This window comes from Chelonoidis abingdonii, chromosome 7, assembly GCF_003597395.2.
Source record: "Chelonoidis abingdonii isolate Lonesome George chromosome 7, CheloAbing_2.0, whole genome shotgun sequence".
In the NCBI taxonomy this organism is placed as follows: Eukaryota; Metazoa; Chordata; order Testudines; family Testudinidae; genus Chelonoidis; species Chelonoidis abingdonii.
In genome coordinates, this window is record NC_133775.1 from 36,084,063 (window position 1) to 36,101,035 (window position 16,973).

General features: G+C 42.5%; 1 protein-coding gene across 1 annotated transcript in view; it reads right to left on the reverse strand.

Moving 5' to 3' along the window:
* Window positions 1–1,341: 1,341 nt before the first annotated feature.
* CNN3 (calponin 3) overlaps window positions 1,342–16,973 on the reverse strand; it is a 52,873-nt gene continuing 37,241 nt past the window's right edge. The window contains exons 2-7 of the mRNA XM_032777860.2: window positions 9,667–9,788; window positions 8,375–8,441; window positions 6,440–6,577; window positions 5,198–5,314; window positions 3,300–3,446; window positions 1,342–2,659 (exon numbers count right to left, since the gene is read on the reverse strand). Coding sequence (XP_032633751.1) covers window positions 2,312–2,659; window positions 3,300–3,446; window positions 5,198–5,314; window positions 6,440–6,577; window positions 8,375–8,441; window positions 9,667–9,788 — 939 coding nt within the window. The 3' untranslated portion in view covers window positions 1,342–2,311. The remainder of the gene's footprint in view (window positions 2,660–3,299; window positions 3,447–5,197; window positions 5,315–6,439; window positions 6,578–8,374; window positions 8,442–9,666; window positions 9,789–16,973) is intronic.

The window sequence follows — 16,973 nt, forward strand, 5'->3', positions numbered from 1 at the left end:
TTTATTTATCTTCCTGAAGGAAGGGCCCTTCACAAGCTCAGGATGCCTTGCTATTAGCATGACTCCTTAAGTACTCGCTCACATCAAGGTCCCCATCTACAGTTGTTTTTAACTGTCCCCCTTCCGTTGCTAACAGTTTTGTTAGGCTATTGTTAAAGTGGTTAGAGAAGACAAATAAGAGAGGCCTGGTCTACAGCTCCCTTGCTCCAGGGGTTGAGCAACACTTGTGGCCAACCTAACCCCCGGTGTAGACAGTGCTGGGTTGATGAAAGAGGTGGATTACCTAAACCAACAAGCGAAGCCTTCCTGTCAGCATAAGTATGTCTACACTGAAATGCTACAGCGATGCTGCTAGAGTGTTTCAAATGTAGACAAACCCTTAGTGTTGCTTCTCAGTAGTCCACACAGAGGGAGACAGCCTTGTAGTCCATTCACAAAGAATGCCCTTATTTTTTGTTGTGTGCTGGCAGCTGCCTAAAACTTGTATGCTTGTAGTGTTTGAATGCTACACTTAATGCTCTGTTAAGTATTAGTTGAAGCGCCACCTCTGAGTAGCAGATATACTATGAATGTACATACTGGCCATGTCAATGGTGTAGGCTAAAGCAGAAGCTCAGTAGTAAATCTGCAACTCCTCACTGTGTTAACAAATGAGCTCCTATTTCCCAAATTGTACGATTCTGGATTTTGTAATTGCATTTTAGTCATAAACCGCTATTCTCACAAGGGTCAGTACAAACTCCATGTTTCAAGTTGGTCTGCTTCTTACCTACAGGTGTCTGGGGGAAAAGAGAGAGTAAGCAGAGCAGGTTCCTGCAGATTGTGTAGTTAGACCAGTGGTCCCCAACCCTTTTTATCTGGCAGGCACCAGACGATGAGCCGCGGAGGATGAGCACCCACCAACAAGCTGCCTCTGCATGATGCAGCTTGTCGTCGGCATTTCAGCCAGTATGCGGGCGCACTTGGGTCCCCACCACGTCTAAGTTAGACTATTACTCTCAACATTAGGGGAGAACCTAGTGCTACCCTACAGATGCTTCACCCATGCCCCAGGTAGCTCATGGGATTGGAGAGAGTATTCTTTTTTGTATGCTGCCCCCAGTTGAGATCTGTAGGGGATCCCCTCCCTTTCTAGGACTTGGATGTTGAAAAGAACATTTCATACTGTGGCCTGACACAGGTACACTAGAATTTTTTTCAGAACCATTCTCACATTTCCTGAGCTGTGGGGGTTCTAGATTACCTTGCCACAGCCAAGAATAAGATTTGGGAATAATTTCTGTGGTAACTAATGTTCAAAGCATGCTAATGTAATAAATGAATGAGACATCAAAGTCATATACCTTCAAGAAAAATATTTATAAAAATACAATGGATGAGTTTATGATAAGAAATGTGGCAATAAATACAGTTCAAGGAAGAAAAAGCGTTTCTACATGGATATATTATGGCACAAACAAAAATAAATGCACCAGCAAAACATGGGACTTCTGTGGGCTCAAGGACTTTGTACAAGCTCCCTTTTTAGTAAGACAGCTATTTCTAGGAGTTTGGTCAGTGCAGATAAAGGAATGAATACACAATCACAAATGCACACTTATCCTGTCTACTGTCTGACTTTAAACATAAGCAAACCATACTGCAGAAATTATTTACTAATATACTGCAGCTTAATATTAGCATTTAATGTAAGCATGAAAGTCTTCAGTATTCCATGCAGAAATTAGCTAAGTACTAAATAAGGGTATGGCTAGAGCACCAGCGCTAGGAGAGAGTTCTCCCAGTGCTGCATGTAAACCACATGCTCTACGGGTGTGGCGTGCAGCGCTGGGAGCCGCGCTGCCGCACTGATTACACTGAGGCTTTACAGCACTCTCTCTTGCAGCGCTCAGGGGGTTTTTTTTTTTCACACCCCTGAGCGCGAAAGTTGCAGTGCTGTAAAGTGCCAGTGTAGCCAAGCCCTAAGTAAAATGAGGGGTGGATGTTGTGTGTAAATACCTATTTAAGTAGAGGATTGCGAAGATGCATAGATCTTTATTAGAATTGGCTGTACATGAGTACTCCCCTTTCACAGTATTCCTTTTTACTTCATATGCAGTTATTGGTTGTGCTGTAGACTACAACTGTTACAGCACTAAAGGCAGCTAGAAGAGGGAAAGGGCAGAGAAAGGAAAAAGGAATGTATGTAAGGCAATCTTTCTTTAGGAACATTAAGCATAGTGTGTAGGAAGATGGGAAACAATTCCACAAGGCTAGTTTTGTTTTTACTGAATAAAATAATGGACTAATATACTGAGCTTTTGATGCAGATCTAATAATCAATGCCCCGGTCATTGTACTGACCATGGTAATCTCTTTGATAGTCATCTTGGTACTCGCCATGATAGTCATCTGGATATTCTGCCTGATAATCACTATCGCTGATTTCTGACCCATTAGTTCCTGTTCCTTGGCTTCCATTATGAATTACAGGTTCTGTTGGAGCAGCACAATATTTGGGGTCATACACTTGTCGTCCAAGCCCGTACACACTCATTCCCTTCTGGGAAGCCACTTTGTTGGTACCCATTTGTAGTGAAATAGTAGAGTTGTCCACTGGTTGTAATGTGAGCTTCTGGTCATAAATATCTCTTCTGGTGCCTGGTGCCAGCATCCCAGCCTAGTGAAATAGGATAATAAAGTAAATTTATGTTAAGGTTACCCTAAAATTCAGTTAAGAGTCTTGACAATGATTCTAACTGATTTCTGTATGTACAGCATCCACTTGTACAAGCTGAACAGTAAAAGTGACTTAAAATACAATATTACAGGACCAACAGTTAACTTTTTCACTGGTGTGTTTAGTAGGTGTTATGCTATAGCTCTACAACCCCTGGGGGAAGGCCCTAGTGAGAAGCCTAGCATGCCCCCCCTTTTGGATGTTGCAAAGAGGATGGTGGACATTCAACCAGGATACTGCCCAGGGAGCTCTCTTTCATTTTGGTATGTCAAATGATGCTTCCCCTTACTTTTCTGACAATACAGCCAGAGAAAGGGGCTTGCTGTAGGCCCTGTTTTTTGTTCCTTCAAGTTCTTCTCAGCAGGAAGCAGATCATGTGCCCACAGGAGGCTCAGCTCTTGAATCACTGCAAGGAAGTACTGCTGGTACTGTGCCCTCCCAAGGTCTCAACTGAAGACTCCCTTAGCAAGATGCAGATCCACCCCTTCAGCCTGTTACCTACCTGCTTGCTCATTGGAGTGTTGCAGTGTCATGACAACTGGCAATTTTGAAATACTGTATCACATGTAACCTTGCTTACCTGACTGGCCCCTTTGTTAGTACCCATCTGTAGGCTAATTGTTGTCTGGTCAAATGGTTTATCAGTTTGCATTTTTGGATCATAGAGATGCCTTCTGGTCCCATAAGCAGTCATACCTGCCTGGCTGGCACACTTGTTGGTTCCCATCTTTATAAAAAACACAAAGGGTGAGAGAGGAGTGATATAGCAACTCAAGGAGACCTAGTGCAGGACAGAGATACAATTGCATTGGTTGGACCTTAATATAGAGAAAGCAGTTAAAGCTTAGCCACTGACCTTAATGTTCACTTCTAAACAGATACTGAGCTTCTCTTGAGCAAAGAATGACTAATCCAATGCCCTATTTGAATGGCTATGCAAGGGGGTATGCGTGTCCAACAGTGTGTTGATTAGAGAGAAAAACCAAATTTCATTTTGTGCACCAATGCATATTTTAGTCATATGGTCTACGATGGAAAGCTAATTCATATCACATTACAGTACAGCCTCAGAGTTATGAGCTGACCAGCCAACTACACACTTCATTTGGAACAAGTAGTATGCAATCAGGCAGTGTCAGAGAAAAAAGCAAATACAATACTGTGTTAAATGTAAACTATTAAAAATGGACAAGGCAAGGAAACTGCTTGTTTCATTTAAATTTAGTGAAAAGCAGCATTTTTCTTCTGCATAGTAAAGTTTCAAAGCAGTATTAAGTGAGCTGTAAACTTTTGACAGAACAACCATCATGTTTTGTTCAGAGTTACAAACAACCTCCAATCCCGAGGTGTTCGTAACTGAGGTTCTACTATACTTGCAGTTGTGTGGTACAACACATTAACATTTGATGCTATTGTCTTATTCTGATTGATTTGCACAGAGAACAGACCCCTCAAAATTCAAAGTAGCACTGCCTCCAGCAAGCTTCCAACTTGCTTCTAAACCACTATTTCCTGGGATAGAGAAATGCTGTTTTACAAGAAACATTAAGCCCACTTCTCCATCCCTACTTCTATTATATTTAGGCCTGGCAGAATTCTATTTTTTATAGTTTTGACAGATCAATGTTTATTTTTAAGCATTGATATCAATTTTAAATATTCAGTTGTTTAAAATTATAGGTTGCACATTTCCCCCCAATTTTTACCAATTTAAATGTTCACAGCTGCAACATACGGAGAGATGAAAGGGGTCAGTGAATAATTATTTAATGATAGATGCTGAGATTCAAAAAGTTTAAAGCTACCTAAACAGCACCCCTGTTCCAGCTCTTCTAATGCTGGCAATACAACATGTTTTATAAACAGGAAGTTGGGACTCAGTCTCAAGCAGCATTTTTCTTGCTTTGCTCACTAGTACATTTTCATGAGTAGGAACAGAAATATCTTTCATCTACTTGTGTGTGTGTGTACAGTGAAATCAAGATTTTATCGATAAATACCTGATTCTGCCAAGCCTACTTTAGAAATTACAGTAGAGAAGAAATGTCTTTCACTGACTGTCACTCAATTTTAGAAATCCTATCAATTCTTTACAAGGACAGAAAAACTGCACACTAACAGCAGAAAGAGAACTTGTTCTAGGTGAGAACCCAGCAGCCCATTTTAGGGCTTGTCTACATAAACAGCATGCAGCAAGCTGCAGTATAAATCTACCTCTCAGGAGCCTGCTGCTGGGTACTACAAAGTGCACTAGGGAATTTTGTAGTTTGCAATGGCAATGTCCACGTGGACAGTTTGTACATCAGGCTAGTGTTTGGTAGATTTACATTTGCCATGCACTAAATGTTCATATAGACAAGCACTTAAGTGAACAGCACTTCAATCAATTGCTTTTTCCAAACAGAAAATTATCTGTTACAGTTGAGGATGGTTTCTCAATTTGGTTTACCATACACAAAACTTTAATCTCATGCTTACCTGCAGGCCAATTACACTTTGGCCAGCTTTTAGTTTTCCTGCATCAAAACTCCTTGCTTGCTTTTCTGCATATTTGACACCAAGATCAATTGTGGTATGGAATCCTTTGGTTTTTGCCTAAGTAAATAACAAGTCATTCAAAAAGTGAACACATGCTTTTCAAATCATACTTCTTGTCCCCATCCACGGACAGCACGCTAAGCTTTTCAAAAGTGACTAATAATTGAGTGCCTCAACTTTTGGGTCCCAAACTTAATATGCCTTACATGGGCCTGATTTTCAGAAAGTGCTGCATATCTGTACTCTGAAAATCAGTCCCTTTAAGATGTTACTATGGGAACTAAAAAAACCACCACCCAAAATTAGTCACTTCGTAAAAAATATTGGTCAGTAAGTTTTATATTTGCTTGAAAAGAGAAAGTATTACTTGACTAAAGTCTTAACATTTAGTATGTACATCTTTTACTGCTAGAAACATTTTCTAATATTAAACTATAGTCATCCTGTACAATTAGATAAGTGTTCTTTGACAGGATTTTTTCTATTGGTTATGTAGCCAACCACACTAGTAATTATTCATAACCTTCTGAAATTTAAAAGGAGTAATACATGTGATTCATTGGTTGTCTTCACCCTGAAAAGTCCCTGGGTTGGGGGGTCTAAAGATATTAAGAATTCCGAGGTTAACCTCCACATTCTCAGACTTCATCTCCTCTAGTGAATGGGATTTGGTTGCTGTGTGGTTGCTTCTGAGTACAAGGCCTTGCTACTTCACATACGTAGGACATCCCCAGTTGACAGAGAAAATGTAGTCCTACTTACAGCTAACCCTCTTGGCTTCTGTTCCCTGCAAGAATAGCTTTAGTATATTTCAGGCTACCATTAGCAAAGTCATTCTGTGGCTGCTCAACAGCTGTTGTGAAGAAGATTTAGCATGAGTTAATACTGTGTCAAACTCCCTCCTGCTCACATGTAAGCAGGAGACTATGCTGTTAAAGACAGCACTTTCATAACCCCAACTGCTCTTACCCACAATCCTTGTACCCCCTACCTTGACAAGGGAGACACCAAGGCACCCAAAGTGTGGCTTCTTCAGGACCCCTGGGGGAAGATAGGGGCATACCAGAAGCACCTGCCTGCCAAGTTTTCCACACTTATGAGTGGAAGGGATGATTCTGGCCTATGCATGGATTTCTACTAGTTCAGTGTGGTACAGTATATTCTGTGTAGATAAATACTTACCAGACCTGCTAGTGCCACGAGTGAAGTCTGAACTTGGGTCATGTTCCCATTCTCATAAAGATCATTTGCTTCAAAAATATCATGTGGCTTCATACCATAGACTTGGATGGCTTTGATAAAATTCCCAATGTTCTCCAACTGAAAAATAAAATATGTCAAGGCAAATGTTTCATTTTGGAAAATATTTATAACTTCAAAATTACAGTAGGAACTTTGACAAGCTCCCTGCCTTGTAATACAGATGGGACACAACATAAAGCAAAGTAAATGAGTGGAAAAGCTTACCATAACACACACACATTCTGCGTTTGGACTTTGTTTTTTGCACATAGAACTGCTATACCCGATCAGACTGATGGTCTATCTAGTCTGGCCGCTGTCTCCAACAGTGGCTAGTGCCTGACATCCCTAGCAGATGTCTTTAACAAGGCACTACACAGCATCTGTCTCCTTTCTCCAGAGATGTTCTAGTTTAAGTCAGTGGTTCTCAACCAGGGATATGCATACCTCTGGGAGTAGGCGGAGGTCTTCCTGCAGGTACATCAACTAATCTAGATATTTGCCTAGTTTTACAACAGGCTACATACAAAGTACTAGCAAGGTCATTACAAACTAAAATTTCATACAATGATTTGTTTATACTGCTCTATATACACTATACACTGAATTGTAAGTAGAATATTTATATTCCAGTTGATTTATTGTATTATTATATGGTAAAAATGAGAAAGCAAGCAATTTTTTTTCAGCAACAGGTGTACTGTGACACTTGTATTTCTATGTCTGATTTTATATGCAAGGTGAGCTTCAGGGTATGCAAGACAATTCAGACTCGTGAAAGGGGTACAGTAGTCTGGAAAGGTTGAAAGCCTCTGGTTTAAATATGCCCCCGCCCCCTATAAAAAAAGGTCAAATTTCTGTGCTAGTCTAGTTCCACTGAGTAATGTTATAGAAAATACTTTTTGAAGGAAGAACTACAATGTGTAGAAATTATGGAATAAGGTGTTTGTTTCAGAAGGCACTTAGTGTCCAACCTAATTTAAACTGGTCCATTAATAACCTGTCAAATATGAAATACCTGTTTTTACTGTGCACCTTACTGTTGACTCACTGGGACATGTTCAACCCAAGTTCAAGTTTATTTACTAGTAGTTTTTGGGTAATGCCTATAGGTCCCAGTCAGGATGAGGGGGGGGTTGCACAGAGCATAAGTAAGGACTAAATTTGGCGCTTTCTTTCAGATGCAGGACAGAAGAACTGTTCTTAAGGCTGTTTAGTTTAGACTAGTCCTAGACCATTTACAAGGGACTACGAAGCATAACATGTCTTGTGTACTAGACAGACCAATCCTTATGTACAAAAACAAATTTGTAGCCCAATTTAAATTTTAATCTGGATATCAGAGATACAATTACTGCTTGTGCATTTTGCCATTTTAATCTTTTCCTGAGTTATATACCAACATTTCATCCAACACTGCTAAAAAAAAAAAAAAGCATAATGAAAGGATTTCAGTGGTATTTATTCCTATTTTGCAGAATGACATTTCATGAAGTAACCTTGAACAGTATGACACACAGAGCTGTTAACTTCATATGGCATAGACTGTGGCATCTAGCAGCTTTGGCTGATGGAAAGTTCCTGTTAAACTTTAACTAAGACATTTTAAAAGCCTTTCCTCCTAAGGAAGTAGTCTTGTTATGTCCCATTTGTCTACTACCTGAAATTTCTGCTAGTAATTAAAGCTGCTATTAAACATTTGCACTGAAGTAGCATTTAGAGGACAATCCAGTCTACCCATTTGCTTAAGACTTCATACACATAGTTAATCAACCACTGGAAAGTTTTAAGTAAAGAGGCAGTAATATCCCATTCACATCAGTTTTGGAAACAAAAGAAGTAGGATTTTTTATTTTTTTATTTTTTTTTTTTTACCTGATGCCAATTTAGTTCTGATTGATTGATTTTCTTCACTGATCCTGGCTGCAGTTTGTTTATAAGTCTGGAGAAAAATTAATGAAATGTGTAAATAGCGAATCTCATTTTCACACTATTTGTACAGGCATTTTGTAGAAGTCTTTATTGTCATGCTACTGTAGACGTAGTGACTTGATGCAAAACAGGTCTGGTCATGGTTAAATGATTTAGATTTATGTAAAGGGCCTATCTTAGGCTTAAGGACATTTGACAAGTGTCTTAATTCATACACAAATCCATAAAACTGTGCTAGTTTCATACTGTAGTATCATATTTCTGATACATTTTGTTGAAATGCTGGTGATCTGGGTTCAATTCTTAAATCTTTCTTGAGCCCAGGGAAGAGAGAGAGCAGACATGGAAGCAGTCTCTTCCTTGGTAGCAACTGTATTCTGATTATTGAGAACTGTGATACAGTCTGTCGCATCTTAGGCAGGGGTTCCGTTCCGCGGTTATCGCGTAAAGCGAAAACCGCGTATAGTCAAAACCCCAAGCCCTTTAAATCCCACCCATAGCTCCGGCAACAGCTGGGGGGGAGGGCACTTAAAGGGCCGGTGGAGCCCTTTAAATACCCCCCCCCGCCATCGGAGCTGTGGGTGGGATTTAAAGGGCTCCCCCCTGCCCAGCTGCAGATGCTGTGGATGGGATTTAAAGGGCTCTGCCAGGCTTTCCACCACAGAGGAGCCCTTTAAATGCCACCCCAGCCCAGCTGCCAAAGCTGCAGAAGGGATTTAAAGGGCTCTGGCTAGGCTTCCCGCCACAGTGGGGAGCCCGGTGGAGCCCTTTAAATGCCCCTCAGTCCCACCGCCAGAGCTGCGGGCAGGATTTAAAGGGCTCCACCAGCCTTCCTGCCACGGTGGGGAGCCCGGAGGAGCCCTTTAAATCCCACCCGCAGCTTTGGCAGCTGGGCTGGAGCTGGCATTTAAAGGGCCTGAAGCTCCATGGTGGCTGGAGCCTCAGGCCCTTTAGTTTGCCCCAGGGGCTACCAGCCACCTCTGCAGCTGGGAGCCCCCTGGGTGATGTAAAGGCCCGGGGACTCCCAGCCACAGCTGGTGCCCTAGGACCTTTAAATCTTGAGGTCACACCCCCTCCCGGACTCCAGGCCTTTCAGCGTAAAGCTGAAATCGCGCATGTTAAATGCACCTAAGTTGCGAGAGACCTGTATATTCAAAAGGAAGTCCTCAGCTAGTGCTCTCTAGAACCTGGAAAGAGCAAAACTATCTAAGATAAAAAGAAAATTTGCTTCTTACTCGCAAAGGATTATGCCATCCTTTAAGCCCAACTGAAAATTTACACCAACGCTCATCCCCGTAACCTCTTCTATCCAGTTGCGTAGATCTTCTTCTGCCTGTGGATCATATTTCAGGGCGATCTGTAATACAAATTAGTTACTTAAAGAGATATGTCATTGTGCTCTCTCCTGAAATATTTTACTCCAAATGTAAAGCTAGTTTGTATTATAGGATACTCTATAACATTTCACAGACATACCAGTGTTCTGATAATTTCCCAATGGAGTAGAAATTGGTTAGTCAAGCTCTAATAGCAGCAAGGGAAATAGCAACATATAAATGTTCTCGCCTTATGAGATCAAGGGTTTTTGGATCCTGCACCATGACTGTGGTATTAATAAGAGCTGGAACTAAGGGCACAGGCGGGTGCTGTAACACTCCCTGACTTGAAGTGGTTTCCATTATATACAGGATTTACAGTGTAATTCAATGGCTTATAGCATCCCCCCACTATAAAAATTGTTCCAGCACCCTTGGAGATATTGCTCAGATAATGAATTAGACACCTCTGGCCATTATACAGAGTGTCTTATAGGTAACCAAGAAAGGATTAACTTGGGTTTATGCCCTTTCCTGACTCTCTCTGATTTGTGAAGACTGTAGAATTGCTGCCTCCTCCCCACCACATCTAAAAAGTTCTCTTGCTTGTCTTTTACCTTAAATATCAGGAACAACAAGCCTGGCTTGCTTGAGGATTCTCTAGACGCCTAAGAAGGTATGAAGTGTAAGACCTCATAATTCAACTAAAGGGTCAGCATGCTGACCCATACTTCAAAGAATAACACAGGCTTCCTCCCTCTGAAGTTAAGGAGGTCTTAACAAAAACAGGGTTTTAAATAATCCAGCTAAATATCCTCCTGACCCTTTCAAGTACTCAGATTTCATTCTGACATACGAGGTCGTCATTTTATTTGTTCTCTAATAACCAGGGGCCTTCAGTACAGGCAGAACCCAAATTTCTATTACTAAAAACAATGTTAAAACTAACACATAAAAAGGCAAAAATCCAATTGTTTTCCTTTGCAGGTCACACTGAAGATCAGTTAAACATTTCTTCTATCTACACCAACAATTCCTTCAGTACTACTAAGGCTAGGTCTACACGGGGGGGGGGGGGGGGGGAAGAGTAGACTTAACATATGCAATAGCGTAGCTGAAGTCAGCGTATCTTAGGTTGATTTACCTGGCCGAGTCGATTGCTGCCGCTCCCTCGGGAGTCGGCAGCAGAGCGATTGGGGAATCAGTTGTAGACACAATAAATTGATCCCCAATAAATCGATCACTACCCACCAATCCGGTGGGTAGTGTAGACATACCCTAAGGTTCTGCTACACTAGAAAGAGCTTAACCCTCCTACTGGGAACACTGCTTATACAGGCAAAAGGGTTCTTTTGTCAGTATAGTTTATACCAGTTCCCCAAACAAAGCAAAGCAATCTATACTGTCGAGAACTTTTTTTTCCCCCATAATAAATACTTTTACACTACAGCACTACAGTTATATCATTTAGGGGATTTCTAACCAACATAGTTATGCCAGCTAAACTGTAAGTATAGATCAGTCTTAAGTGTGACAGCTTCCATAAACAAACATAATAAAATTACCATGACAAACCCAACAGTCAAGTGTAGAAAATAAACCCATAATATTTCTGTTTAATGGAAAGACAATTCAGCTTAAGAATACAACCAAAAAACTACTTAACAAGGAAAGCATGCCTAGCAGATAACATATGTTTATAGTTAAGACTTGTCACATTCACTTCTAGACTGCAGCCCCCAAAAAACCTGTGGTCAGAGAGACCAGTGACCATTTTGAGAAGGCATGGCACTGATCAGATTGGTAGACTACCAGGACTAGAAGTGAATGACTGTATTTGTTTCTAGCCTTAGCAATCCACAAACATGAACCGGCTAAAACCAAACCAAGTAATCATATCATTTTGATTAGGTCTTGCTGTCTAAGGGGAATGAAAAATGACTATAACCTTAGCTTTGTTTCAGGAATTTGTCTGAGTTTTGTTTATATTTCTGAAAGTATTTTTTTAAAATTTTATTGCAATAGTGCCTGGGAGCCTCAGTGCATGCAGAATTCATGTCCTGCACCAATTTCTTTGCTTCCCCACAGAAACGTAACTTCTGACAGGGAAGTCACATGCCCCTCCTCAGCAGCACAGACATGTTTCTGGCACCCAGAGCAGCTGGTGGAGAGATAAATCACTATGGGGGCAGAGGGGAGGCTTGGGATGCCCCAGCTGGTGACTCCTGACCTGCACCAGGCTCAGCTACTGGTCCCAGCTTGGATGAGGAAAACAGGACTTCCTCTTCCCCTGCAAGGAGCAGCCAGGGCCAGGTTTTGGTCAGACCCACCCTAGAAACCTCTGTACCTGCCCCCCCACTTCCTGCCCCCATCGCTCCTTAGCTATGGGGCAGTGGTCACTGTATGCTGGGAGCTACTCCCCTGTCTGCCCAACTACCATGCATCTGGACTCCTCCCCCATGCCCAAATCCCCCACTGACTCTCACCCCCTTCAGAACTCCCAGACCGCCCCCCACCAAGCTACCTGTACCCAGATTGCCCCACACAGATCCCCTCACAGTAAGCCCCTTTACACTTGGATGCTGCATGCGCCTCACCTGAATCAGGGCATACATGTGAGTTTGTCCCCCTTGCTTGCTATCTTGGTGCACCTGGCACGGAGGGGCAAGGCCCTGGGGTGTTTCTGGGGCAGGCCCAGCCCTTGCACTGGGTTGGGTGCAGCCTCATCACCGAGTCCATATCCTGAGGAGGCGGCTACACCGTGATCTCCTACCTCCATGCAGCCAGTGACCTGTGCTCCCCACTGCCATGCTGGAGCCTCCACATTTTTTTGACATAAAATATGCAGAATTTTAAAATACTGTGTGCACAATTTCAATTTTTTGGCACAGAATTTCCTCCCAAGTCCTCGTCACTTTTCTCTCTTCTCTATTTAGTACAAAAACTGTCAGATTTTACTCATTTCGTTTTCAGCACAAAATGAAAAGTATATCAGTACAATGAACAACCCTGCAGAATAACTGCTGCTCTTGCAAAAATCTTTGTGTTCCACCTTCTCTCTCATTTAAGAGAAACCAAGAGGAGAGAAATTGACTGGAGTTTTTTGTTTTGTTTTTTTTTTACTGGGCAGCATCAAGTCTGGCTACTTTGTTAGTTTACCGTACTCACTGGATATTAGATAGCAGTAAGTCATAAGATGGTTAAGGATTGTAAGATTATCCCAAGCAAAACGGTCAGAGGCCAAACACAAACCATTGGTGGTAATGGTTGCAACTGGCAAATGGACCCACGTTGAGTTATTCTTCAGTGAGTCACGCATTAGATGTGATGACTGCACAGAAAAGTTTAGGAGACCACTGCAAAATTTGAGCCAACAGGTACACAAATTAGACAGATGAGGAGTGGAGATTTTTCAAAAATTTATTGATCTGAGAAGCTGAGATCAGGGCCGGCTCTAACTTTTTTGCCACCCCAAGCAAAAAAGAAGAGCACCGCACCGCCGTACCCTGCCCCCCACAAGCGCTGCGCTGCCAAACCCCCCGCCCCCCCCAAGCACCATGCCGCCCGAAGCCCTCCCCCCGAGTGCTGCGCCAAGCCCTGCCCCCGCCAAGCAGCGCGTTGCCCAAGCCCTCGCCCCTCCTCCGAGTGCTGTGCCACACTCCCACTTCCCCAGTGCCGCTCCACACCCCCGCCCCCCCAAAGCGCCGCGCGCCCTAAGCCTCTCCCCCCCCCCCCAAGCGCTATGCCACCGGAAAAAAAACAAAACCCTCCATCGCTGCCCCAATGAAGAACAAAAACCTGACCGCCTCCCTGCCCCAAGGTGCCGCCCCAAGCATGTGCTTGGTCGGCTGGTGCCTGGAGCTGGCCCTGGCTGAGATCCTAGGTGGATGCACTAGGTAACTTCTGGGTGGTTAAGGACAAATGGAGAAATCAGAGAAATGCAGGGGAAGTCTGTTGCAACATGAGCAGAGTGATTTATGACCAGATTACTTAAGGGATAACCACAAAATCAGAATGAGGCCACATCTGTCTGGATCAGACACAGACGAACAAAGAGGTGCACTTAAGACTAGATGCCATTGAAATGAGCTGTTTGATGGCACAGAGGGATGGCACTGCTGGACCACATACAGAAAGATGTCATCAAGAGTGAGATCAAGGTCTGTAATACCAGAGAAGCTATAAAGAGAGGAGGCTGAGATGGTATGGGTATGTAAAAAGCATTTGAGACAAGTTTGCAGGTGGAGAAGCTGACAGCCAGGAAAACAGTTGGTAGACTGTTTAAGGGAGGATGAAGTAGCCGTGGAGTGAGTACGGGACTGGCAACCCTGGAAAAGACTGATCCAGCAAACCAGACTCAGCTAGTTGAGAAAATCAGGTGAAGCAGAAAATGAGTAGAAATGGGGACTAGAGGAAGCAAACTAGTCTGACATCCTGCAGTAGTCTTTACAAAACTATTGGGAACGTTGCCAGAGTAAGTGATCACAGGCAAAACACAATATCCTTCAACTCCAATGCAAAGAAAGTGGATTCAAAACTTATTCTTCAATAAAAACTAAACACACACTTGAGATTGCTCTTGGAGCTTAAAATCTCAGCAAATGTTGAAATATAGTCCAAAAATGCTTCTGTGTATCACTGTGAAACAACAACATTCTATATATTTTCATCTGTTTACAGGTAACATAGCCCCCACCATACTTACCTGTTCACCATGATCATACAACTGTACAGAAGATCAGCCTGGCTTTTGGGGGTGGGTGGCGAGGGGTACATGCTGTTTTCATCCCCCTACCCCAGCTGGAAAGGGGACAAGTTTGCCCAGACCAGGGAAAGAAGCTGCTTAGCTGTCTCTGGAACCTGGCCCAGAGTATGAACTGCTGGAGCCGGAGCTGCATCTTGTTCAGAGTTACAAACATTTCAGAGTTACAGACAACCTCCATTCCCGAGGTATCTAGCCATAACTCTCAAGGTTGGATCTATAGTAGAACTTCAATGTATTATGTATTGTCAGATTGTGGACAAGCATTTTGGAAAGGTGCAAACAAATGTTAAAAATAAATATTGGTCTGGGGACTTAGCCTCCAGAACACATTGCAGTCTAAAATATTCATCCCAATAGAGGATGCAGGATGAGCAGAAAGGCCAGCATATATTCTGGATTCCCCTTCAATCCCACTGTAGCAAGGGGGTGTGGCCTTCCTCTGAGATTGATGGGGAGGAAACCCCACCCACCTCGGGTGGGCAGAGCCAGGACAGCCATGCTCACCCCACCAGAAGCAGAGAGGTGGGACAGGAAGTATAAAAGGTGGGCCTTGCAGCAAAATGGGGCTGGAGCCTCTGGAGGAGACAGATGCCTCTCACCAGCTGCTGGGCCTGGAGTCCAAAGAGGATCCCTTGTCAAAGCTGCCAGCCAAACCAGGCGCTGAGGAGCTGCGAGGACTGTTGCTGGCTATCTACCCCGGGGGAAAGGGAGGATACCAAGGTACCAAATGAAGGTAGGAAGTAGCCCAGGGACACTAGACTATAGTCTGGTTGGATTGTTGCTTCAATCCGGACCACTGTGTTTCAGGCAGATCCTCACTGACCCATTATAGCCCTGGGCTGGGACCTGGTGGAGTAGGGTGGGCCTGGGTGCCCCTACCCCCTATTGCCACCCTGGGGTGGCAGCCTCCCCACCTCAGGTCAAAAGCCCTGTGTTTGTCTTGCAGAGCTAGGGAATCAAACTGTTTGGGGCTCTGCCCTGCCTACAGTCAGGGCCCCAGACTACCTGTCGCTTGGCCCCACTTAGAGGGCCAGGGCCTTAGACACTGCTAATCCTGAACCAATCTTTGTCTAAAGAGGGACCCGAGAGCAAAGAGGCATGGCCGCCCTCTGAGATTGACAGGAAGGATGGCCATGCACTCCTATTCCTACTTAGATTTGGACTGACTCATGGCACTTTGGTAAATACCTGCTTTTTTTTTAATACTCCAAAAACTTCTAAAAAAAATTATGTCTAGCTAATTTTTCAACCATTTATTCAGACTTACTGGCGAACACATTCCTCACTGTATATTAAATACATTCCAAGTTTGATGTTTTAAAATGAAGTGGTGAGTTGAGCACAAAAGATCATGAAATATCTCTCCCTCTACCCCCATGTTCGCATAACTCAGAAATATCCAGATGGAATTTTACGAAACCCTACTGAAAAAATATTTAATATGGGTTGAATGCATAGATGAAAAGTACAAGCCCAATCTGAAAAATTTTTTTTTTTTTTTTAAACAGGTCTTAAAATATTTTAAAAGGATAAAATGATAGTGCCTTCTCAACTGTAACTGCTGTGCTTAAAGATGCAAATGAATAATGGATCACACACATTGTGGAAAGTCGTATTTTATCAGCACTAAAATCTGTTTCATTGTCAGCTTCAGTGATTACACGATAATGCAAGGTCACCGTGATTTTTTACTGCTCTGGGATTAGATGACTCACTCATGGCACATAACAGAAATTTCTTTGGACTAGTGAAATATTTGATTGTCAAGAGTCCAAGAACAGAATTGGTGGCAGTTTCTTCAAGAATTTGTAACCTATAGAATCCAACAATACGTTGACACAGCAAGGAACTGACTCCATATCCTCGAGAGTTTACAATCTAACTTCAAACATGTGACAAGCGTTAAGCAAAAGAGAAAATAGGGTGAGGAGATATAGGGGTCAAAGATATAAAAGTGTATAATACTGGATAATATTTCTTGGTCTTAATGACAGGATCAAAAAAGTTACATAACATACTAAACTAGGGAATATTTCAAAATTTCCGTAAGTAATCTGCCAGACGTGTTCAAATTTTCTTTTGATGGTTATCTGAGGGAAAATTGGAAGCTTTAATATACTGAAGTACTAAAACAGATTCCTTTTTCCATTATTACTACCTTATGTGCCAAGTGACAATTTGAATGGCAAGATCTTATTCTTAAAGTGCTGTAGTTGCATCAGAAGTTTTTTTTTTTTTTTTTTAACCTTTACAATTACATCTGTGGCAAAAGAAAGTATGTTCCAGCGAGACAGAAAAACACAAAAATCAGCTTTCATTACAGTACTTGTCTTAAATGCTGCATAATAATTATTGTTTCCAGGAAACTTTTCAATAAGTGACCCTTTTTATATAGCAAGTTCATAATGTCATTTAAAATTATTTTAATTTTAACATTGCCATACAATTATCCTCTCTCTGG